At 34.1% G+C, this 24,970-nt stretch overlaps 2 protein-coding genes across 2 annotated transcripts in view; one reads left to right on the plus strand and one right to left on the minus strand.

Moving 5' to 3' along the window:
* Positions 1 to 19,498, plus strand: part of LOC127177025 (NACHT, LRR and PYD domains-containing protein 1 homolog) — a 38,286-nt gene extending 18,788 nt beyond the window's left edge. Inside the window, 29 exon segments of the mRNA XM_051128989.1 lie at positions 1,122 to 1,187; positions 2,906 to 2,946; positions 3,872 to 3,911; positions 4,260 to 5,874; positions 5,952 to 6,032; positions 6,149 to 6,217; positions 6,308 to 6,427; positions 6,623 to 6,769; positions 7,266 to 7,349; positions 7,487 to 7,563; positions 8,261 to 8,310; positions 8,694 to 8,763; positions 9,128 to 9,661; positions 9,664 to 10,750; positions 11,437 to 11,517; positions 11,634 to 11,714; positions 11,812 to 11,925; positions 12,167 to 12,328; positions 12,758 to 12,841; positions 12,955 to 13,022; positions 13,349 to 13,410; positions 15,978 to 16,048; positions 16,136 to 16,196; positions 16,198 to 16,354; positions 16,867 to 17,120; positions 17,340 to 17,456; positions 17,835 to 17,985; positions 18,555 to 18,602; positions 18,709 to 19,498. Of these exon segments, the coding sequence (XP_050984946.1) occupies positions 1,122 to 1,187; positions 2,906 to 2,946; positions 3,872 to 3,911; positions 4,260 to 5,874; positions 5,952 to 6,032; positions 6,149 to 6,217; positions 6,308 to 6,427; positions 6,623 to 6,769; positions 7,266 to 7,349; positions 7,487 to 7,563; positions 8,261 to 8,310; positions 8,694 to 8,763; positions 9,128 to 9,661; positions 9,664 to 10,750; positions 11,437 to 11,517; positions 11,634 to 11,714; positions 11,812 to 11,925; positions 12,167 to 12,328; positions 12,758 to 12,841; positions 12,955 to 13,022; positions 13,349 to 13,410; positions 15,978 to 16,048; positions 16,136 to 16,196; positions 16,198 to 16,354; positions 16,867 to 17,120; positions 17,340 to 17,456; positions 17,835 to 17,985; positions 18,555 to 18,602; positions 18,709 to 18,989 (5,873 nt within the window). The 3' untranslated portion in view covers positions 18,990 to 19,498.
* Positions 19,499 to 19,760: 262 nt separating this feature from the next.
* Positions 19,761 to 24,970, minus strand: part of kirrel1b (kirre like nephrin family adhesion molecule 1b) — a 49,114-nt gene continuing 43,904 nt past the window's right edge. Inside the window, 3 exon segments of the mRNA XM_051129181.1 lie at positions 19,761 to 21,912; positions 21,914 to 22,074; positions 23,956 to 24,036. Coding sequence (XP_050985138.1) covers positions 21,531 to 21,912; positions 21,914 to 22,074; positions 23,956 to 24,036 — 624 coding nt within the window. The 3' untranslated portion in view covers positions 19,761 to 21,530.

The following is a 24,970-nucleotide window of genomic DNA, read 5'->3' on the forward strand; positions in this document are numbered from 1 at the left end:
AGTAAATAACTTCTCAGTTCACTATGTAGATTAATTTAAACTTTTCTCTTTGATTTTAGTGCTCATGTTAAATTCAGTGATAACTCTGAAATATTTACCTTAAATATCTGTAAGACAATATATATAAATCAACGTGAATTTATTAGAAACCTAAATATGATGATCTTTCATTGAAGAAAGAATGTGCTTCTGTTTCTGAAAGCTCTTTGTTTTTCTACCTTTACCAGTATAGACATATTATATCATAACAGAGTATATAATGAGTAAATAATGACAGAATTTTACAGTTTCTCAAATTTCAGTTTCTTCAATTTTCAATGTTGTTGTTGTTGTTGTTGTTGTTTTTTTAAGTTCATTTCAAACTTGCTCCTAAATCATTATTGGATTGTATTCATACTGCTTTATACTTCGTCCATTAACTGTTTTTTTTCTCTTTTAAAGAATGATTACATGAACCTGAAGACCTTTCTGATGATATATACACAATAAATGATAAAATAAATGATATAACATTCATGGAACATTCATAGATTTTCATGAATCTGAGGCAGTCCATCAAATGAGTACATATTATGAAACAATGCAATGGAGCAAATGCACACCTTTTACAGGTGCAAGTTAGAGTAAAGATTACAGGCTACCAAAATTATCAGTGTTAGCAGTCTACTTTAAAGATAACACAAAAAACATTATAAAACCATATAGAATCTTGTTGAATAAAAATGTTTGTTGTAATTTAAGAAATAATTTCAATAGAACAAGATGCACTGTTAAAATCTGTCACATCGTAGCTCATAGCTCATAGTGCTCATAGTGCAATAAGAGAATTGCAGTGTCCTTCACAATGGCTAACCTTATCAAGGTCACAGGCTGTAGGATGGAGGACCAAGGCAATGAGGAAGCATTAAACTGAGTATTAGGAAACACCTATACAAAACATGCAGTGCTGTGAATCCTCAGTACTAGTCAGACTAAACACTTTTAATTCATTAGCCTTCAAAATCACACTTGATATCCTACTCGGCTTGACTGAGGAAAGCTGGTTGTGCTTTAGCTTGACATTTTCACTGCAGTTCTCAATGTAGCTGACCTGTGTGTCTCTTGAAAATCTTTTTTCCCAGAACACATCGTGTCATTATCAGATTCAGATGATGAGGAATACACGGGGATGTTGGGTATGAATTTCGGTATGGTATTTTACAGTGATTTAAAAAATCATTTCTCTTCCATTATTTTTCCTGCTCTTTCTTTCTATCAGTCCACTTCTGAGAAATCCTCTTAATGTTTATCAGTAGGAAAATATGTTATGTCTACAAACGATCAAGCACTTTATTATTTTGTGGTGTAAATAGCTTTTAGAAGTTAAGTAAATAACTTCTCAGTTCACTGTTATGTAGATTAAACTTTTTTTAGTTATTTATCATCATTTTCCTCATGTTAAATTCAGTGATAACTCTGAAATATTTACCTTAAACATCTTTAAGGCAATACATATAAATTAGCATGTGAATTTATTAAAAACCTAAATATGATCATCTTTCAAAGAAGAAAGAATGTGCTTCTGTTACCAGTATAGACCAGTGGCGATTTCTTAAAGACTGCAAGGGAAGCTCAGCTTCCCTTATAATGTCACAAAATTAATGGTCAAATTATGTACTATTGTATTAACATTTTATTGACTAAAATGCGTTAGAAAACGTTCATCTCAAAGACGAGTTCGTTCAGAATCAGTTAGATATAGCAGGTCGGCTGACTTGATTTTCTTCTCATACATTCCCATAGCGTCACAGTGCATTTCCCCGTTGAAGCCCAGCGTCCATTGACTTCAATGCGGCTGCTTTGAACGTTTTTTTCAGTGCTTTGAAACTAGACGGTCATTGGATAAACGCTGCGATTATGTCCCGCCCACGGACGCTCAGCGTCTCTGGGGGTGAATGAGGAGCATATGAGGAGTGGGCTGGCCTGGACTCCGAGCTTCTGCGTGATGATTGGAGGGTCTGTCGAAAGATTGCATCTCCTTTTGACTGACAGCGATTTTGTACTATAAGGAATCGCTGAAGCTATTCGCGCTCAGTCCCATCGTGGATTTCTCAAGTTCAGTCGAAATAAAAACTACTGCAACCTATTTCTTTATATTTGCTTGGCGAAATTGCTTGATTTTCATCATACATTTCACACAATTATACAACACATTCCTTGTTTCACTTTTACAGAGTTTAATATTTTTTTTAGATCGTTCATTCATGTTAATATTTAATGTAGTAATCAATATATATATATATATATATATATATATATATATAGATTACTACATTAAATATTAACATGGAGGATGACTATAAATTAATATATATATATATATATATATATAGTAATCTTGAAAAATTTTAACATAACATAATGAAACCTTATATTTCTATTAAAATACTTTATAAATAAATAAATAAATAAATAAATCTCCATAATAACCTTATTTAAATTGCAAAATATTTATACTATATAGTAGCATCTGACTAAAAGAAAAAATACATCATATTTTGCATAATAAAACTAAAGCTTTTTTTTTTTTTTTTTTTTTTTTTTTTACGATTGTTTGCATTGTGACTTACTTATGACAATAAGGCACATTCTTGTGAATAAATAAATAGACAATTTTATGATGTAGGCCGAAAATGAGCTTCCCCTATTTGACAGACCAGTAGCCGCCACTGGTATAGACATATCATATCAGAGTAAATAATGGCAGAATTTTACATTTTCTCTTCAATTTTGTCTTCAATTTTCAATGTTCAGTTAAAAAAAATCATTTAAACCTTGCTCATAAATCATTATTAGATTGTATTCATACTGCTTTATACTTCATCCTCAGTTTATCTGACATTAACTGTTTTTTTTTCTCTTAAAGAATGGCTTCGTAAAAAGAGATGGCTTGAAGATCTTTCTGTTGTAAGTGAAAAGGGATTTTCTGTCATGTGTTTGGTGTAATGATGGTATTTTCATTTTTAACCTATGTATCATTATTATGGGCATCTGTGTCTTTTGAAATGCCGAATGTCACAAACGTGGGCATTTCAATACTGGAACTTTACTTGGACGATACTGATGGGTGAAAGTGGTAGAATTTAACAAATAATCTTGCCTTTAAATCTTTTAATGAACAGAAATTCATTTTTTCACAGTCTTCCATGAAAAATCTACATTTCTACATGTAGTAGACCATTTCCACATTTGGCATTTCATATAGAAATATTTCAAATATTTCATATTTCATATAGTCTAACAGTTACAACTGCTTGGAGACATTTTGGAGACTATTTGTCCATACAAAACGTGTTTAACAGTGATATTGAAGGGGTTTCTTACAACCCACTCCAAGTTTTGACTTGGCAATTCCCCCCTTTTTCTTTAGAGTCATAACACTCTCATCTTTTTGCACTTGATCTTCTTAACATCATAAGAACTACACATTTTAGAATAATAATAAAGCAAAAACATACTAATGAATGGTATTGAAAGAGAATTTGCCCAGTGTGTTTTCAAGTAGCAGTATAATTTGAAATGTGAGGTTATGCAGTGACACTGAACTCCTATGGAACAGATGAGCCTGGTGATGTACATGCAACATTTTGTAAAGCTCTAACCAAGCATAACCGAGTTCTTAAAGGAATCTTACTAAAACTGAATGTGATATAGTTTTATATTTGAAAAAAAGAAAACAATTTCAGTATATAAGCTATATAGTAGCTTAAATGGAAATATCATTTTTTTTTCATTATCATTCATATTTGAACGATTTACAGTGTTTTTGAAAAGCAGTACATTTAATGCAATATTTTGTTATTTTCTGTTCAATATGATAAACATTTTGTAGGTTACATCAGTATTTTCAAGGACTCCACATGGGATGACAGGTAGGCCCATATTTTGATTTAAAAATTAGATTTCTGCTTTGATTAAAAAAAAAAAAAAAAAGCTTTACAAATAAATAATTTGATCATACTGTCATACCTAATACTTCGTCCTCGGTCAATCTGGGTGCCTCTATTTCTTTTAAGCACTGAATGAGGAAATCACTTGCACATTATTGGCAGCATTACTTTAGAGAATCTCACCAAAACATGATGTAGTTTGAATTTTTGTTCATTTTTTTTACTATTAATATTTTAATGATTTAAAATATTTTTGAAAACCACTAGCAACAATAAGTTTTCTGTTGCAATACACTCTTACATTTTGTTAATCATCTGGCTTTTCTTTAGAATCTCAGAAAATACATCAGTATAAGCTGTCAATCATACAGAAGTATGAGAGTGAATGGAGCTCACTGACTGGTGAAAAAGAGTCAGTGTCTTCCCTGTATAATGAACCCTTTCTCATTGAGAAAAATGAAAATGGCCCCTTTAAGAACATCAGTGTGGATGGATTGTTTTGGTCATTTGATTCAGTCATTCTTCAAGGTGACTCTGGCAGTGACAAGTCTTTCATAGCACAAAGGATCATGTTGAACTGGGCATTTGAAGAGTTGTCTGCTAGTCATTTTAATCTAATTTTCTATCTAAGTTGTGAAGAGCTGATGTGTATTTCTGAGGAGTTTAACTTATTTAAGCTGTTGAGCTACAGTTGTAGTTTGACATCAGATGAGATCTCACAGGTACTACAGCAGTCACCAGAGAAGGTGCTTTTTATCATTGATGGATTTGACGAGCTGAGACTTACACAGGATGTTTATGACATGTCAGCAAACACTGATCCGCTTCAAAAAGCCCCACCTGAGGTCATTCTTTGTGGCCTTATGAGGGGATACCTCATTCCTGAGTCCAAACTGTTGGTCACCACCAGAACTAGGAACACAGTGAACAAGCTGCTGAAAGGACAACCATGTTTCACTGAGATCATGGGTTTCTCTGAGAAGAAGGTGGAGATGTACTTCCAGAAGTTCTTCAGCAAAGAGTATGACTGTGTGAGAGGAAATGAAACCCTCCTCACTTCCTGCTCCGTTCCTGTTACCTGCCGGATGATCAGTGAGATGTTCAAGGTCGGTGCAGATGTAACAAGTGGACTGGAAACCACCACCTCCATCTATGTTGATTTTGTGTCCACTCTACTGGAGCATCACTGCCAGGGTTTGAGTCAGTCTGTCTCAAGCCTGCTGAGGAGTCTGGGTCAGCTGGCAGAGAGAGGGATGCTGGAACAACAAGTGCTGTTTGATGAGAAAACTGTGAATGAAACCATTTCAGACCCTGATGGGAATCCATTCCTGTGCAAGTTTCTCTCTAAGAGAAGAATCCATCAGGAGACGATGTTCAGTTTCATGCATATCAGCTTTCAAGAGTTCTTCACCGCTCTCTACTATGTCCTCCTGAATGAAGAAGAGTCCCAGCAGAAAGTGAGGGAGCTGCTTCACACTGTAGAGAGAGGATGGGCTTTATCTTGTTGGCCTCATAAAGAATTATCAATGGCAGATGTAGAAATAACACATGCAAAGCTGCTGCAGCCTGTGATTCTGTTTCTCTGTGGTTTCTGTAAGAAAGAATGGATCCCATCATTCTTTGAAAAGCACAACATGGCTGTCTCTGTGAACATAGAAACCCAGCTTAAGGAGTGGATCAATCAGTGTTCACAGAGATATCAAAATGAACACATGCTGTTCATTCTCCATTGTCTCTATGAGCTCCAGGAGAAGAGCTTTGTTGGAAAGGCGTTGGATGGTTTGGTTTTGATAGATCTGTCGGATATACCTCTAAAAAGGACAGACTGTTGGGTGTTGAAGTACTCTTTACAGTGCTATGAACACATCAGAAACCTGAAACTCCATGTAACATCTGGTAATCTGAAGATGCTCCAGCCTGAACTGTACCGCTGTAAAGAGCTGTGGTGAGTGAAAAAAGCCCATACAGGCAAAATTGCACATCTCTGATATATCTGATATCTGTGTTCTTTTACTTTCAAAGGTTGTCGATGAATCGCATTTCAGATGATGTTGTTGGTTTGGTCTCAGCTGCTGCTGAAGGAAAGATTCTGAATAAACTCAAGTATGTACAATTTATTGTAGAAAATTTTGTAAAGACTCAGTTATTCATTATATTTAATAATTTTTGTGCAATAACTAATATTGAAATGCACTTAAATGATTTATTTTAATTGCCAGTAACAAGTTTGAAATCCTTAGAAGTGGATTACGAGAGATCACTGTGTCAGTCAGAGATGGAGACATCACGTATGAAACTCAATCACTCGTCACATACAAAAGTGCATTCTTATCCTAACACGTTGCATAATATAATGTTTTTATCTGTGAATGCTTTAGCTTGTCTTTTAGCACATCGGATTTCACATCATCAACCACGGAATTAACTTTAACCTCTCCTTGCTCATTTATTTCTACCATCAACTGGGTGAAATCACAGTTGTACTGTTACAGATATTTGTAAGTTGAAGCTTTAATTTTTTCCCAGATAATACCCCCTTAAGAATTGTGTTCTCATATGTAGTTGCCATTTGCCATCAAAAATGTCATTAAAGGATTAGTTCACCCAAAAAAAAAAAAAAAAATGTTGTTCCAAACCCAGAAAACTTTCATTCATCCTCATAAATTTGTGTTTTGGGTTTTTGTCTTGTTTAGACATTTTAAGCAAAATAGACTGTTGACGTTCCTGCAATCAGTGTCTGGTTTGAAGAAAGTCTGTCTGCAGGATTCACATCTGACTAAAGCATTTGCCTCTGAAATACTGTCCTTCATTCAGGCCTGTCCCAGTTTGAATGAACTCAGGTAACAGCAATATCTGATAATTTGACCAACTTTTATGCCATTTTCTAGTAACACTTTACAATAAGGTACCAGGTTATTTAATGCATTAACTAACAATGAGCAATACATTTGTTACAGTATTAATTGATCTTGGTTAATGTTAGTTAACTCAAAATATGGTTATAATAATGTTAGTAGATACAATTTTTGATTTTAGTAATGTATTAGTAAATGTTAAAATAAACACTAAAGCCTTTTAATGACGTTTTTCAATGTTAGTTCAAGTTAACTAATGTAGTTAACTAATATGAAGAAATATGATCTCATTTTAAATTGTTACCCATTTTCTTATTACTAGTGAAAATTTGACATGACTAAAATATCTTAATAGATTCCCACTTGATTGCCAATATTAATTATCATAATCAATATTTTTTTCCCAGCCACTGAACACAGCAAACCCGAAGCTCTTTATAATTTTAGAATGAATGTAGTTAATTATTTAAATCTTTTTCAGTATAAATGCAGAACATCAATTCATGTTGCGGGAAATCCCTTCCATTAAGACATCATTGGAGAAGATTGGTTGGACTCTGACCATGTAAGAGTTTTACATTAGATATTTCTTTAGCTTTTTCTTTAAGTTCATTATGAAGATTATTTTCTGTAGACATACTGTACAGAAAGTAATAATTTTGCAGCATGTTCATCATGAATGTAAAATGTTTTTTTCATTAGCTGGGGAAAATTAGCATTGATCAAGCCATACATGGAGAGATTCACAGAGGAGAAGCTGAAGACAAAGCAGGAAAAGAGTGAGTGTTTAAATAAGCAAATACATTAGATGTTTTTTTTTTTTAATAATAAAGAATCCTGCAACAGAGCTACATACAGGATAGATAGACATGCCTTCATTATGTACTGTACCACATTACAATTAATTTTCCTTGGATTAAATCAAAATTCCAGTGAACTACTGTAACAGTATTTCATGGAGAAGAAATATATATGTATATGTATATGTATGTATATATATATATATATATATATATATATATATATATATATATATTTCATCAGATGTAAACATACTGGTCCCGATACACTTCCTGTTTCTTTTTTTTAATTTTACACAAACATCACAAAAAAATACAACCAACATAACATTTGACTGGATGAAAATGTTACATTAGCACCTTTAAGATGTATTTGTATATGTGAAATAAAATAAAAAATAAAAAACAAAAAAACAGAATGTGCTTCTGGACCAGTGTTGTTTACATCTAGCAAAATGGTCTATATATATATATATATATTTATATATATATATATATATATATTTTTTTTTTTTTTTTTTAAACCTAAGCTTAAAATTGATTGAATGTTCCAGGCAGTGATATAGTAAGATCTGATCTGATTTTCTTTTCTCAGACATGTTTTTGTGACATATGAGTAAATGTATACATTAAATAACCACAGTTATTTCTTTCTTATGCTCTTTTTGTCTCACAGTAGGAGAGAGCTCAGATTCTGCTTTAAAAGATGAAACATCTGCATACTCAGTGAGTAGCAGCTGTCATGGAGAGGATTCTTTCTTTCTTTCTTTCTTTCTTTCTTTCTTTCTTTCTTTATGATGATTGTGCATTAGTGATAAACAGCTTCTGATAACAAGCAGAAACACTGAAGAAAAGAGAGACACTTTGACACATTAGCTTTTCTTTGGCTGCTGTAACCTAAACACATTTGTTTTGACAAAAAAAAAAAAAAAAAAAAAAATCCAGTATTGTTGTTTGATAATGTCACAATCATCATGTAACGCCTGGTTCACTGCTTTTATATACTGTCTTTTCCCTTACAAAGGTGTGTTAAAATCATTTAACAGTACCATAACTGTGATACAAGAGCAAAAGAATTCAATATGATAAACTTCTACATTTTCCTAAAGGATCTCAGAAGATTATCAGAAGGCACACTAAAATTTCAAGGGACTCAACACAGCCAGTTTTGGAAGACAGGTAAGCCTATTTTCAATTTAAAAATGAAAACTCTGCTTAAAAAAAAAAAAAAAAAAAAAAAAAACAACTCCTGAAAGACTTCATCCTTAGTCTATCTAGATACCTCAAAAATTTTTTAAGCACTAAAAAAAAGCCAGAATACGAAAATGACTTCAACATCATGGGCAGCATTCTTTTACAGAATCTCACCAAAACACAAAATAATATAATTTTAATTATATTTTTTTTTGTTAATTTTTAATATTAATATTTTAAAGATGTACAATTAAAAAAAAAAAATTGGAGGTATACTGCAATGGTAAGTAGTTTTTCATTAATTGAGTACAATAAACTTTTTTTAGTTAATCAACTGGATTTCCTTTAGGATATCAGGCGACTGTACATCAGTATAAGCTGTCAATCAAACAGAAGTATGAGAGTGAGTGGAGCTCACTCTCTGATGAACGAAAGTCATTGTCTGCCCTGTATAATGAACCAGTGATCATTCAGAAAAATGAAAATGGCAGCTTTAAGAACATCAGTGTGGATGGATTGTTTCAGTCATATGGAAAGACTGTCATTCTTCAGGGTGATTCTGGCAGTGACAAATCCGTTATAGCACAGAAGATCATGTTGGACTGGGCAAATAAAGAGTTTATTTCACATATATTATTTAATGTAGTTTTCAGTCTGAGGTGTGAGGAGCTGATTTGTGTTTCTGAGAAGGTGAATTTAATTGAGGTCTTGAGCTGCAGTTGTAGTTTAACATTTCATCAGATCTCACAGATACTACAGCAGTCACCATGGAAGGTGCTTTTTATCATTGATGGATTTGATGAGCTGAGACTCACACAGGACATTTTTGACATGTCAGCAAACACTGATCCACTTCAAAAATTCCCACCTGAGGTCATTCTGTGTTCCTTGTGAGGGGATTCCTCATCCCTGAGTCCCAACTGCTGGTCACCACCAAAACTAAGAACATAGTGAACAAGTTGCTGAAAGGACAACCATGTTTCACTGAGATCATGGGTTTCTCTGAGAAGAAGGTGGAGACGTATTTCCAGAAGTTCTTCAGCAAAGAATATGACTGTGTGAGAGCAAATGAAACCCTCCTCACTTCCTGCTCCATCCCTGTTATCTGCTGGATAATCAGTGAGATGTTTAAAATTGGTGAAAATGTAACAAGTGGACTGGAAACCACCACCTCCATCTATGTTGATTTTGTGTCTACTCTGCTGGAGCATCACTGCCAGGGTTTGAGTCAGTCTGTCTCAAGCCTGCTGAGGAGTCTGGGTCAACTGGCAGAGAGAGGGATGCTGGAACAACAAGTGCTGTTCGACGAGAAAAGTGTGAATGAAACCATTTCAGACCCTGATGGGAATCTATTCTTGTGCAAGGTCCTATCTAAGAAAAGAATCTGTCAGGAGACGATGTTCAGTTTCATGTATCATAACTTTCAGGAGTTCTTTACCACTCTCTACTATGTCCTTTTGGATGAAGAAGAGTCCCAGAGCAAAGTAAAAGAGCTGCTTCAAATTGTAGAGAGAGGATGGGCTTTGTCCTGTTGGCCTCATAGAGACTTTTCAATGGCAGATATAGAAGTAAGACATGCAAAGCTGCTGCAGCCTGTGATTCTGTTTCTCTGTGGTTTCTGTGAGAAAGAATGGATCCCATCATTCACTGAAAAGCACAACATGGCTGTCTCTGTCAACATAGAAACCCAGCTTAAGGAATGGATCAGTACGTGTTCACAGAGATATCAAAATGAACACATGCTGTTCATTCTCCATTGTCTCTATGAGCTCCATGAGAAAAGCTTTGTTGAGAAAGTTTTGGATAGTTTGCATTTATTAGATCTGTCTGATACTCCACTGAAAACAACAGACTGTTGGGTGTTGAAGTACTGTTTACAGTGTTGTAAACACATCAGAAACATGAAACTCCATGTAACACCTGATAATCTGAAGATGCTCCAGCCTGAACTGTACTGCTGTAAAGAGCTATGGTGAGTGAAATTTAGACTTTTTTAACACATGACATTATATATTATTACAATTATTAACTATATTTATGTAGTATGTTCTCTTCTCTAGGGGCTCTAACTGTGATGTAAAATTTGATCTGTTTTAAAACTAAAGCAATATCCCACAAGCAAGAGTGCCGTAGTACTGAATAGCAGCACAGCTGTGATTCAGTATTGAGAATAATGTTATTCAATACTACAGCAGTCGTGATCACGTGATATTGATTTGATATGATGTGTTCAGTGAACAAGTAGTTCACATACTTGCATTTAATTGGAATTATGTCCAGTTAGATTATATTTTTCTCTACCATCAAAAAGAAGCCAAACAGAAGCGAAACAGAGCCTGTGAGTAGGGAGAAGAGGCAGCCGTTTCCTCTCTATGCTTAGGCTGGGTTTTTATGCTCAACTTCATTTTTTTCCACCCCCTGCTTATTCCGTAGTCACTGGGAATCCCTTTTCTGAAGTGAGAGAAAATGTTGATTCAAAAAATGTAAAATTTTCAACAAAAAAAAAATGCCATACAAGCAAAATTAAAGAAAAAAAGCAAATTTTTGCATATTCAAAACTTCTCCACTTTAGTCTGAAACACTGCAAATGCAAACTGGAAATAATTGTGTGTATAATGACAGTCAAATCTGATATACTATGTTCTTCTACTTTCAAAGGTTGATTATGGATCACATTTCAGATGATATTGTTGGTTTGGTCTCAGTTGCTGCTGAAGGAAAAATTCTGAATAAACTCAAGTAATGTATAATTAATTTTTTAATAATATTGTAAATACTCATTGCCATATTCAATTATTCAGTACATTTAATCAATTTTCTGTAATGAAATGCACTTATTTAATTATATTTGCCAGTATAAAGAAGATTGAAAACTATAGACGTCTAAGTACATTCCGCCCCGAGATCACTGTCTCAGTCAGAGATGGAGACATCATGTATGAAACTCTCTCACTTGTCACATACAAAATCTCATCCTAACACCGGATGCATTACATAAATCTATACTAATGTTTATATCTGTCAATGCTTCAGGTTGTCTTTTAGCCAATCAGAGTTTACATCATCAGCCACAGACATAACTCTAACCTCTCCTCGCTCAGTAATTTCCACCATCAACAAGCTGGAACTTTACATATATGGATATCTGTGAGTGAAAGCTTCATTCTTTCTATATATATATATATATATATATATTATTATTATTTTTTTTTTTTTTCAGATAATACCCCCTTAGGCATTGGTCTCATATGCTGTTGCAACTTGCCACCAACAATAACATTTAAGATTTAGTTCACCCAAAAAAAATGTTTCCACACCCATTAAACTTGTTCATTTTTTAAAAACAAATTTGCCACATTTACAAATTCTTGTGGGTTTTTCTGTTTAGTAGTTCTGAGGAGAAGGAAGTTGACGTTCGTCTTTTGACGTTTCTGGGATCTGTGTCTGGTTTGAAGAAAGTCTCTCTGCAGGCTTCTTTAGATCTGACTATTACATTTGCTTCTGAAATCTTGTCCTTTATTAAGGCCTGCACCAGCCTGATTGAAATCAGGTAACAGCAATATCGGACCATATAAGTTAGTTTTGTGCAGTTCTCTGGTAGTACTTTACAATATGGTTCCAGGTTATTTCATGCATTATCTAACAATGAGCAATGAATTTGTTACGGTATTTATTAATCTTGGTTGATGTTTGTTAATAAAAAAAATACAGCTGTTCATTCTTAGTTCCTGTTACCTCAGGTCTATTAAATACTACTTTTGATTTTAATAATGTATTAGTAAATGTTAAAAGTAACACGCCAATATTGATTATATTGATTATAATAGTACCTTAATATTATAATAATTACAAGTATAATATAATGATTGTTATAATGATTATGATTATAATAATAACCTTAGGTTTTTCCCAGCCATTGAACACAGTAAAGTTATTTTAGCTTTAGAATGAATGTAATTAATTATTTACATTTTTTCAGTATAAAGGTCAGAGATCAATTCATGTTGAAGGAAATTGCATACTTGAAGGAATCATTGAAGAAGATATGTTGGACTCTGACTGTGTAAGAGTTACATATTAGATACTTCCTTAGCCCTTTATTTAAGTTCATTATAAAGATTACTTTCTGTAGACATACAGAAAACAATTGTGAGTGTTGATTGTTATTCCCTTTAGCTGGGGGAAATTAGTGTGGATCAAGCCACACCCACGAACAGAGGAGCTGAAGACAAAGATAGAAAAGAGTGAGAACAAAAGTAAAGTAAAAACTTTTGTTATTGTTTTTTTCTCTTTAATAACCAAGACTCCTGCCAAAGAGCTTATTTATTGTACCTCTTTTCTCAGCAGCTGTTCAAGATTTAATTTGCATCCTTATTTTATAGATCTAATTCCTCATCATATCTTTTTTACATCTTTACTTTTTTCATTTAATAAGATTTCTTTTCTCATATTTTTTATGTAACATGAATAAATATGTACTTTTAGTGTGTGCAAAAAAGACTTGCATGAGAAAAAGCTAGTTTTTGAATAACTCCAGATATTTCTTTTCCATGTTGTTTTTGTCTGAAAGTAGAAGAGAGTTCAGATTCTGTGTCTTGCTCATCATTAAAAGCTCAATCATCAGCACACTCAGTAAGTAGCAGCAGTCATGAAGATGATTGTTTAGTTTTTTCTTTTTCTTTCTTTTCTCATTATAACTTATTTTTTGCATATTATTTCTGTATGAATTACTGTAAATCTGAATATGATTTTGAAGCTTTAAAACACTGTACTAAAAACAGTGGTACAGTATTGGTCTGTGCACTTTTGCATCCATTCATTTTTCATTTTTTAACCCAGAAATGAAATACAGAAAATGTGGTTTCTACTTTAATGGTTCAAACACTGATGAATAGAATAAGCAGAACTAATTTTCATTATTGAAAATTTGTATTTTATTAAAAATTTTAATGTTTTATTAAAATATTATATGTTTTATATTTGCTTTTTTACTGTCCCTCTCGACATACGTGGCTAAACATAGGCCTATGTGTGTTTTTTACTGTTTATCATTATGTATGTTACTATGGAAGATCAAGGGTTAATTTTAATAACTCAAACAGTCAGAATAATTAAATTAAATTTTGTTACACTTTTTACAGTAGTTACTGTTTTCGATTAACATTGTCTGTGCTGTAAATCATGATATCGGTTTAATATGTTACTAGAAATTGCTCTATCCTGCTCATTCCAGATTAATTCTATTTCTGCAGGTATTAAAAAAGGTAGCAAAAAGCCTTAAATTTGATTTGAAAAATTCTGCAGATACAATGTAGGCCTAAATAGTTAAATAAATTTATTTCTTGATATTTGTTGAAAGAAGCCCATGAATGGGGGCCCAGAAAACTCAGTGGAGGGGTGTAGGAAGAACACAGTAAATTCTGACCAGGGGTGGTTCTTGACCCTTTTTAGATTGTCATTTTTTTGTTTGTTCAGTTTGCACACTGAACATGGATTGGAGCTCTTATTTTTGAATTCTCAAAGTGCACCAAATTAATGAATTTAACTATAAAATGTATAAAAATGTCTCTCACAATGTCTCACAAAATCTTACATGAGCATGATGTGAGCCCCCACCCACCAGCATACATGATCTCGGTTAGCAGTTTGACAAGACTGTAGTAAATATTTTTTGTGCATCAAAAATTGGTGAATGAGAAGTAGCCAAAATTATGTATTTGAACCTCATAATTGTATACAAAATGGGTGGGAACTAAAAAAAGGTCCACTTTTTGAAAATAAGAGCCCCCCCTTCCGCTAGCCTGGCTACGGGCCTGTGATGCAAATATGAGATTCATTTTGCAGTGTAGAGCTATAAACTGGTAAACTTAAATGAATGACAGCTTAGTATTTATTATGAGAGGAGCGTTCTTTATGTGCTCTCTTGGCTATGATCCATTCAGAATTTCTTGTGATGCTAAGAGGACCAGTGACTGCTTACACACTGGAAAATTTCAGGAGTGACATCCACACATAATTGCACCTTTTATATGCGGATATCAATATCAATGGACAGGGCAAAAACATATCAAAATAGATGTACATTAGGGCTATAGCACCCTCACTAGTTTCAGAAGCACCCTCAGTGATTTGATTCTGGAACCGGGCCTGCCTGTATCTGGAGATTATAATTTTTTTATATTTCTATATAATTTTTATATATTTACACCATATTTTAAAATGGTACAACTTTACAATAAGGTGCCTTTTTTAAATTGTTTCATCATGTTTAAAAAACAAAAAATGAATGGATGCAAAAGTACATGAATTTTAGGTTTCATTCACAAATTGTAGGTTTCGAATCCCATTATTCAGAATGTTTACAGAAATGTAAACATTCAAGGCCAGATTTAGTAGGCAGAGCAAATTAGCTTGACAGTGTAATCCTATAAAAGCACAGCTGGGAGTGTAAAGTTCTGTGGGTGCAAATATCAGTAAACTGACTACTGCAAACCTTAATAAATCACCTTGCATAAATCATTTAAATACTCTCCTAATGTTCACTATGTGTCCAAAAGTTTGGAAACGCCCTAGAAAAGTGGGGTTTTGGACAATATTGGCTTGAATCCTTTTTAATTTGTTAATAGTTTTGCACTGATAAGGGACAACACAAACTATGAAAACATATTTTATTACATAAACAGTTTATACATAGAAAAAATGTACATTTTCCATTCATCAAGATATCCACCATTAGCAGCTATTACAGCTCTGCATAATCTCGGCCTAAATTCATTGTATTCTAAACTTAATTGGCAATCAAGTGTTGAAGCTTTTAAGGTGTGCTGACCCAAAAATCAACCTGGGCCAAGTTTAAACCAGTAACCAGGCATCACAGCTGGCAAAGAGGCATATCTGACTTTGACATGCATATATTGCCATTATTATGTAATCAAAATGAAAATTATTATTGCTGCTCTTCAATGATAATGTCAAGTTACTTTAATGTATTTTCACCAAAAATAAGGATTTATGCTGATATTGTCCAAAACCACACTTTGCCAGGAGTGTTTCCAAACCTTTAGAGGGCAGTGTAAATCCTGGCAGTAATGTTTTTTTTAAACACCCAATGAGGGGTTTGCATTGGTGCAAACTGTTAGTAAACATTATATCCTCCAAAATGTTATTCAAAAGATGCTTTATTCTTTTCTTTACTTCAGTTCTCAGATGATGTAGAAGTGTTCACACCAGAACTGAGAAGATATGAGGACAAACACAAAAATGCATACAAGTATTACACACTTTATTTTTTGATGTTATGATGTAAAAAAAAAAAAAAAAAAATGAATGAAGTGTTAATTAATATTCTGTCCTCAAGGTTTGTGTGTCCACATGCTGGTCAGTTTCGTTGCAGTGTGACCAACGTTGTGTTTGTGATGAAAGGGGGGAGGAGAGGTGCTGTATAACATTGACTCATGGGATCCTCGTCTGTTAGATGGTTTGGGTCAGATGCAGCCTGCAGGACCCTTATACAACATTGACTGTTCTGCAAAATCTGTCTCAGGCCTGCACCTTCCACACTGTGTCATATTCTCTGGTAGGTTTATTTGTACAATGACTTTAACAGCTGTATAGAATTTGTGGAACAGGGACTGAAGATTTATATTTACCATTATACACTCTTAAAAATAAAGGTGCTTCACAATGCCACAGAAGAACCTTTTTTGTCTAATTGGTTCCTCAAAGAACCTTTAACATCTGAAGAACCTTTCTGTTTCACAAAAGGTTCTCTGTGGTGAAAGAAGGTTCTTCAGATTATGACAAAGGTAAGAAACAGATAGTTCTTAAAAGAACCTTTGAGTGAATGGTTCTTTGTGGAAGCAGAAATGGTTCTTCTATGGCATTGCTGTGAAGAACCTTTTAAAGCACGTTTTTTTTTTTAAGAGTGTACTTGAAACTGCAGGATATGTATGTAAATAATTAGCAAGGAGTATGATGAGAGATCTTGATTGCATGAAGAAAAGTTAATGTAAAATGTTAGCCACAGTATAATTAGAAAAACAATACTTTTATTTTACCAAATAAAAAGTTCTTAAATGTATTTTTCAGAGGAAATTAAGGACGGTTTGGCTGTAGTACATTTCACTGGCGGTAATGTAGAAATAATACAGCCACTCAAAGTGACACAAACTCATGTGATGGTTGACATCACAGACCTCAGCGGTTTTGGGCTCTGGATAAGAAGCAAACTTAGCCCACAGATTGATGGTCAGGTTTTGCTCTTCCTTCGAACATTAACTCTTGAATATGAAGAGAAAATACTTAATGTCCACCTGCTTCCAGGGAATGTTCCAGTGTCAGAGGTATTGTTATCAGAGCATATTGCTCTTTAGTTTTTCTCTGATAAAATAAAACCTGTATCTTTCAAGGTTGTTTATATACATTTGTATATTGACATTATTATTATTGTTGTTGTTACTTTCTGTGTTATGTCTTATGTTAATTTATGTATGGTTGAAGTGGCGTGCATTTGGTGATTTAAATATGATGCCGGTTTGTCCCTTCCCCCCATTTTCCTTAAGGTCCAGCTCAAGCACCACGATAAAACATACATTGAGACAAGTTCACAATGTTGCTTGTTTCCTGAGAGAGAATACAGTTTGTGTTGTCAGCAAGAGAAATGTGTAGTACAACCAATGGTAACATATTTTTTTAAAACATTTGAATTTCAAATGTGTTATTAGCATTTTTAGGTAATTGGTTAGCTGGTGTGTACCATGTCTAGTTACTTTTTACATCAGTATTTTAAGCTAAAATTATATTAATTCCATTATATGAATAAGAGAAAATGTGTGACACACAAACTATTCAATAAAGAGTTAAATATGTTGTATCAGAATAAACTATTCCGAACTGTTAGTGTTTTTTCTTAGTGTCAACTTGGTCCATTATTATTAAATGTGTGTAAAATGACAAACACACAACTGCTAACAGTTTCATTGTAAGGCCTTTGAATGTAATTCTTTCACAACTAACCAGTTTATAATGTTGTCTTCATATTGGTGTTCTTTTATCAGAGTCAAATGTTTAAGCTTAATTTTGGTCCAAACTACCATCCCACGTTTGAGGTGTTTCTGGATGTCGAGATTAATGATGTCGGACTAAGTATTTTGGACAAATCTAAAAAAGGGAAGGAAGTGTGGCAAAGACAGCGAATCCCTCTTACAGGTAAGGTTCTGATGCTCAAAAGTTGAGCAGGAGGCTACTTTTAAAGTGTTGCAGTATTCTTCAAAATAGCTACAGTACACAAGTTGTTAACAATAATGTAGCCGTAGTTAACTATGCAAAAGCTATTTAATTAAGAGAGCAACAATGTCTTTAAATATATATTTAGGTTTATATTTATTTTGTGATCAGCAGTATTTATTAGGCATAAAACAGAGGATCCCAGATAGAGTGACTGCATTAAACAAATAAACTAAATATAACTAATATAACTAGAAAAAATTCTATATTTAAGAACTGCTGATAAGTTTTTTTTTTTTTTTTTTTTTCCATCAGATTTATTTGCATGAACAGTCCAAAAATATAACTGTGTTCGTCTTTGTGGTGTTTGGTGTTCTGTCCTAGTAGATAAAGCATAAGCCTGAAATGTTAGTTCAATCTCTGCATGGAATGAAACCTCAAAACATTTTGATGATTTTTGAAATGCTTTTCAGATTTCTCAATTATCTCAAATGTCTTTTTAAAATATTCTTCTTATTATTAATTAATTAATTACTTTTTTTTGCTAATAGCACCAAGTAAGAGTGTAGAACCTCCTGCACAGACAAGAATCCCAGCAGGTCTGATTTTAATGCTAAATTTTTTAAAATTCTGTTTATTTTTGTAATGGTCCCACACATACTGCACACTCTTCTGAAGACTAACTTAAATCATCTTTTGTTTCAGAAGCTGAATTTGTGAACACACACAAAGATAAACTCATTCAGAGAGTTTCATCAGTGATGCCGATTGCTGACAGTTTGGAGATCAATAAAGTTATTACGTATGAAATATATAAAGAGATTAAAGCTGCAAAAACATCACAGCAGCAAATGAGAGCCTTGTTGGATGCTCTTGAGTCTGGAGGAGATAAGGCAAAAGTAAAATTCTGCAGACTGCTAAAGGAGAAAGAACCTTTGCTAATAGGTGACCTGGCACCTCATTTATGTACAGACGTACAGATTTGATCTTAGAGCATGTGCATGCTAAAAACCCATGCCAACATTCAGATTTTCACAAAAACATCCCTGACATGGAAAAGTGCTTAGGACCATGTCAGATTCTAAGCAGACATATGCACTTTTCAGTGTCAAAGTCCTGCAGGTATTTAGAAAGTAATTGTTAATGCTCAACATTCTCAAATAAAGCATTTGGATGTTGACTGGTGCTCTTTTATATGCTGATGACTTTAATTTACAAGGTGGAGATCTACAACTGTTCAACTTCACAACTTCAAGGTCATTTGCAATTTATAATTTTCACATCTGGAAGAGAGTTGTAATGTGTCACAAATTTAAAGTATTCTAACTTCTATTATATAATGTTTTATACTATATAACCAGATTAAAATTAAATTGTAATTCCCATATTTTCATCTTGGTCTCCACGATATATGTGCATGTTGATTATGTCAATGTATTTTTTTATATGGTATGTACTGTATAACAAAATGAGTCACTATGAAAGATGTTTTTATTTTATAATACTGTGGAAAAATAACCACATACAAAAAAAACAAAAACAAAGTTGCTGTGGGGAAAAAGCACATGGGTCATATTTTTCTATTGTATTTTACATTTTAACAGATGAATAAAACAAACTTAAACAAAATAAAGTTAATCATAAACACAATATGAAGTACAGCTCTTTTTTTTTTTTTAACAGGAGCATGAGGAAATGGATCTCAAGTCACACTGAAACATGCTCTCACATTCACACAATATAAACACAGTATTGCACATTCATTCCCTCATCTTTCCGTCTCTGATATGTGAATTTGATTCGTCAAATTCATTGTCCTCTCATCATACATAAAAGTGCCAAATAAGTCCCAAAGTCATAAGAGCTTTAACATGGATAGTCAATAAAAAAAAAAAAAAAACATTTTGTAAATGAAGAGCCTGCAAACTTTAACAGCGTAGCTCCTACACTGTAAAATTTCTACTTTATTTAAAAAATGTCAAACCTGATTAAAGCTGCTAATTTGTTCAACCAAAATGTATTGATCATTGCATATGTTGCATGTTTTAATTTTAGTATAGGCCAAAAGGTGATGTACATTTTTGCAGATTAAACTTAAATCAAGCCAGATTTAAACTCAACAGCAGAAACATCTTCTGCACAAATTGAGCAGAAAGGTTTTTGAGCTCATAATAAAAGCCCTTCTTTATTTTGCATAAAAGATTTAACAGAAACTCAGGACTTGAATGAATAAATCAATACCATTTTAGTATTATTTTAAACTTTGCTCTTATGATCTGATTCAACATCCCTTTACAGAATTTAGACAAATGTACAAATCAGGAACATAAAAAAAGTTTTAAAACAATTTTCCCCTTTACATTGCTTATACCAAAAACCATTCTACCTCTGACCCCTTACCGCCATCTTAGAAAAATACTATAAAAGCGCTTTCAAATGCAATTTAGTTCAGATACAAATATGGAAAAGCACTCTAATCTACTTTGAAAGTGTGAAGGACAAATACATGGACACTTCAGAGAAAGAGATTCATCACATTCAGTTTTTTTCCTCCACGTCACATCAGCAAACACACACACACTCTCTCTCTCTCTCTCTCTCTCACACACACACACACACATAGAAACACAAAGCGTCAAATACTCATGAGGTTTTCTTGGAAGGAGGCAGAGCGTGTGTTCAGAGAAGAGTCCGTAAACTCACTTTGACACTCTGTGAGTAGCATCCATTTGTAAAAAATCCTAAAATGTTACATAAACTCCAGCTCTCAGAGTTAAAAGCACTGGTGGCGTTTACCCAGATACTCACGTCTCCGTCCTATTAGAAGAGTTCAAACTGGCAGCGGACAGCTATTCCTATGAGGAGCTCAGGCAGTGTGAGCAGTGGTGAGCGGGCCGTACGGTGAGTTATTTCACAAGCGATTGTCGACACCTGCAGTATTCTTCACCTCGCTGACTTGTTTTGCAATATCACATTGTGGATTATACAATCAGTGTGAGCCCACCCACAATTCCCATCTTTTAAAAGCATCATATTTTATTAGGTTGAGCGATGGGACAGATCTAAACAGGTCCAGTGTAAACTCCAGTGCATAGCGATCAGGCTTTCACTGGGCTTTACACACAATACTTGATGGCTTCTGGTGCCCTCCAGCCTTCTATTGGCCATTCTTTCAGCCAATACCGATTCACATGGAGAAACCCGTCCAATGGCTGCTTTGCAGCGTCTCAATTTGGTGCAGAGATTCTAGAGGAATGTTTTTGCCAAATTTGGCAAGAAGAAGGAAAGATGATAAGGTTTACATGCTTTTTCTCCACCTCTTGTGATTTCCTCTTCTGCTGCAGTCATTTATTAATTTGGCACTTTTTTTCTCTCAGTCATGTTGTTGTAAAGGTAAAAAACGCAATGTGTGTGTTTGTGTTTGCATATAGTTATGTTGAATAGAGAGAGAGTTTTAAACTGTAAGAGTGTGTAAAAATGAGTGCGTACCATATATTGTTATCCACGGAAGTGCTTTTTTGTCAGTTTCACACATGAGTCTGCATTCTTTGCGTATGTCTCTGAGAGTATTCTGTGGGCGGGGTTGAATATGGAAATTGGGCGGAGCTGGGGTATTTTCCCGTGTTAGTGTCTTGACTCGTCCCCACCCCTTGTCCCGTAGGATACATTTCATAAGCTGGTCCTGCCTCCAAAGGCGGGGCGAAGCCTAACCTGTATTGAGGTGTTGTTGAATAAGCATAGCTGTCGAAAGCCAGCGGATTGGTTGATTCCAGCAAGCCACGCTCTCCAGAATAGTCTGTGGTCTTGGAGACAGGGTTGGGTGGGGGTTGGATTTGCGACGCCCTGGCAATGGTGTTAAAATGGGCGTATGTGTTGTGAGCCATTCGGGAGGTGGGCCGGGGCTCGTAACGGCCCGTGGGTGGCGGGAATATTGGCCACTGGGCCGCCGGCGGACGCCGAAACCGAAGCGGGATTCGGTGGCCGGAATTCCTGGTACAGCAGGGAGCGGGTAGAGGTGCGGACCTCATCATGTGTCGTAGCTCGAACGTTGTAGTAGCCATTGGTGGGGTCCTGAAATGACAAATATTTAATATTTCACAATTAACATTACTCAGGTAAATTTCATGGGTTAAATTTAGTCATTCCAATAGGAGTGTTTTGCATAAGGCATTTTTTCACACAAGTTGGTCATGCAAATTCACCACAATGACCAGCAAAAAGTTTGTGTTTTGCTGAAATTTCACTTCTATATAGGCACTATATATAAGAGTGTCTAAACATCTGTGTGCTTGAACACACTATCGTTAAAAAGTTGGGGGTTGGTAAGGTTTTTAAATGTTTTCTCTTTTGGTGACCATTTATTGAATCAAAAATACAGTAAATTTACACCACTTAAATTAAAAAACGTAACTTTTATATTTACAAGTAAAACAATTCCTGTTATTCCAGGTACTTAAGTCTTCAGTATCAAATGACCCTTCAAAAATCATTGTAATATGCTGATTTTATGCTCAAGAATCATTTCATATTATTATCATTATGTTGATTATTATTATGATGTTGAAAACTAGTGCTTTCTTAATATTTTTGTGGAAACTGTAATATTTTTGTTCAGTATTCTTTGATGAAAATAAAGTATTACTAACAATTCTTCTTGAATTCTTACTGAAATTCTTCATACAGTGAACTACCAGTGAAACTGATAAAAGTTTGGGACCAAAAATTAGATTTGACACTTTGACCTGACCATGTTGTTACGTCTTCTATCTGACATTATCAAGATGAATTTGTTCTGACAAAGTTTAATTCTTGATTTCTTGTCATATTTTATTACTATTTTCTAAACTATAGCGAATAAACTGTGATAATGTGAGAAATTTTGAAGGTGTCTGAATAAATTTTGGTTTGACTGCAATTCAGTTGTGATTATCAAGATGAATTTGTTCTGACACAGCTCTGAGTACTCTGAGTTGTTGTCATATTTTATTACCATTTTCTAAACTATAGTGAATAAACTGATAATGTGAGAAATGTTTTAATGTGAGGTGTCTGAATAAATGTTGGTTTGAATGTTGACCCATAGTTATAATACTTTGTCTGTGTCAAACATTAAAGGTAAAGTGTGTCATTTCTGCACCACCAGCATCAGGATTGGAAAAATAATGACAGATTTCAAGAGCACTCCTCCTGTTTGCTATTGGTCAGGCAAATAGATAGCCCCGCCCCAAACTCACAGCATTGGTTGAGCCAATGAATTTTTTTTTTTTTTTTTTTTACACTTTTAGAGGTAATCAGCCTCCCTTATACACAGTTAACTGGAATTCCCCAAAAATACACATCTCCTTTAAAGGGAACCCCAAGAGAAAAGATGTAAGTCTTCACTGTTTTCCTAATGATAAGAAGAGGAGAAAAGAATGGGAAGATGCCTGTGGTAGAATAAAACTTCCTAAAGACCCACCTCATTGTTTTCTCCTTTAGTCCTGATTCCTTTGAGGCTTTTAGTAGACCACAGCTACTAAAAGAGCTTACAAATGGCACAAGAAACACTAGATGCCACTTGTCTCTCAGAGTTTCTCAGCGTGGATTTCACTCTATATTTAGACCTCCTTGTGGGGAAAATTAATGGTACGGCAACTGGTTTAAGCTGACCATCGTTTTATTTTCAACTTGTGTATTCAGAGTTGTGTTGTGGTAAAAATAGTAACAGGCAAGTCGCTCACCGAGTGCAACCATTTCATGTCATTAAAATAATGGCGCCCCCCATAGTCCCAAAAACAATAAAATGTATAAAAAATATGTATAAAAAACAAAGTGGATTTTTTAAATAATGAAAATCTTTCATGGGTTTTCTACTACATATGTTTTTTTTACGTTAAGCCATACAATTCTTAATACCTGGGGTTCCCTTTAAGTACAGCATTCATGTCTATATGCACCTGCTGTGTTTCTTACCTTGGGCTCATACTCCTCCACCTTGGGCTCCACCGTGTCGCTCTGGACGTCCTGCTTCAGGTCCATGTCATCTTTGAAGGGCTGGGTGGAGGGAGAGAGGGAGACAGAGGGAAGAAACTAAACCATCAAACGACAAAACACACACACGGAGAGAGGGAGGAAGAGAAGGAGAGAGAGGGAGGAAAACAGGATATCAGCTTTATCACAATTGGTGAAGAATAGATGTTCTTTAGTTTGTGGTGGAAAGAAAGTCTTTCACCATGAGAAACTATAGGTTTATCTTTTACTTCTTTATCTGTGTGGATAAAATTAAGCAGAAATGGCCCACATTAAAAAGCACTAAAATTGGTGGCTCCTAAACTCACTAAGTACATTTGCATGCACTTTAATAGTTTGGTTTCAGTCAGACTGAAAGATAATGCTGATACTTTAATTTGAATAATTGTATCAATCCAGCTTTTACCAAAGCTGGACTAGATAATGTGATTGTAGAGATTTTATAGAACAGTTAAACCATATCAAATAATTGATACATTTTTCCTTTAAACTGTACAATCACATCATGTCTGATATTTTATACTGCTACACTACCGTTTAAAAATTTGGGATCAGTGAGATTTTCTTTTAAAATAAATGAAAATGAATTAATGAAAATGAATAAAAAAATCTTTTTTTCAGCAAGGAAGCATTAAATTGACCAAAAGAATTGGTAACATAATAAAATAAATGCTGTTCTTTTGAAATTTCTATTCATAAAAAAATCCTGAAATTTTCCTGGGTTCCCTTAAAATATTATAAAGCACAAATGTTTTCAACGTTGTTGATAATAAGAAATGTTTCCAAATCAGCATATTAGAATGATTTCATGAGGATCATGTGACATTAAACTAAAGTAATGATGCTGAAAATTCAGCTTCTCCATCACAAGAATAAATTACATTTTAAGATATATTCAATTATAAGCTGTTTTTGCTGTATTTGTGGTCTAATACAGTCTTGGTGAGCATGGGAATAT

This window comes from Labeo rohita, chromosome 2 (assembly GCF_022985175.1).
Source record: "Labeo rohita strain BAU-BD-2019 chromosome 2, IGBB_LRoh.1.0, whole genome shotgun sequence".
NCBI classification, from domain to species: Eukaryota; Metazoa; Chordata; class Actinopteri; order Cypriniformes; family Cyprinidae; genus Labeo; species Labeo rohita.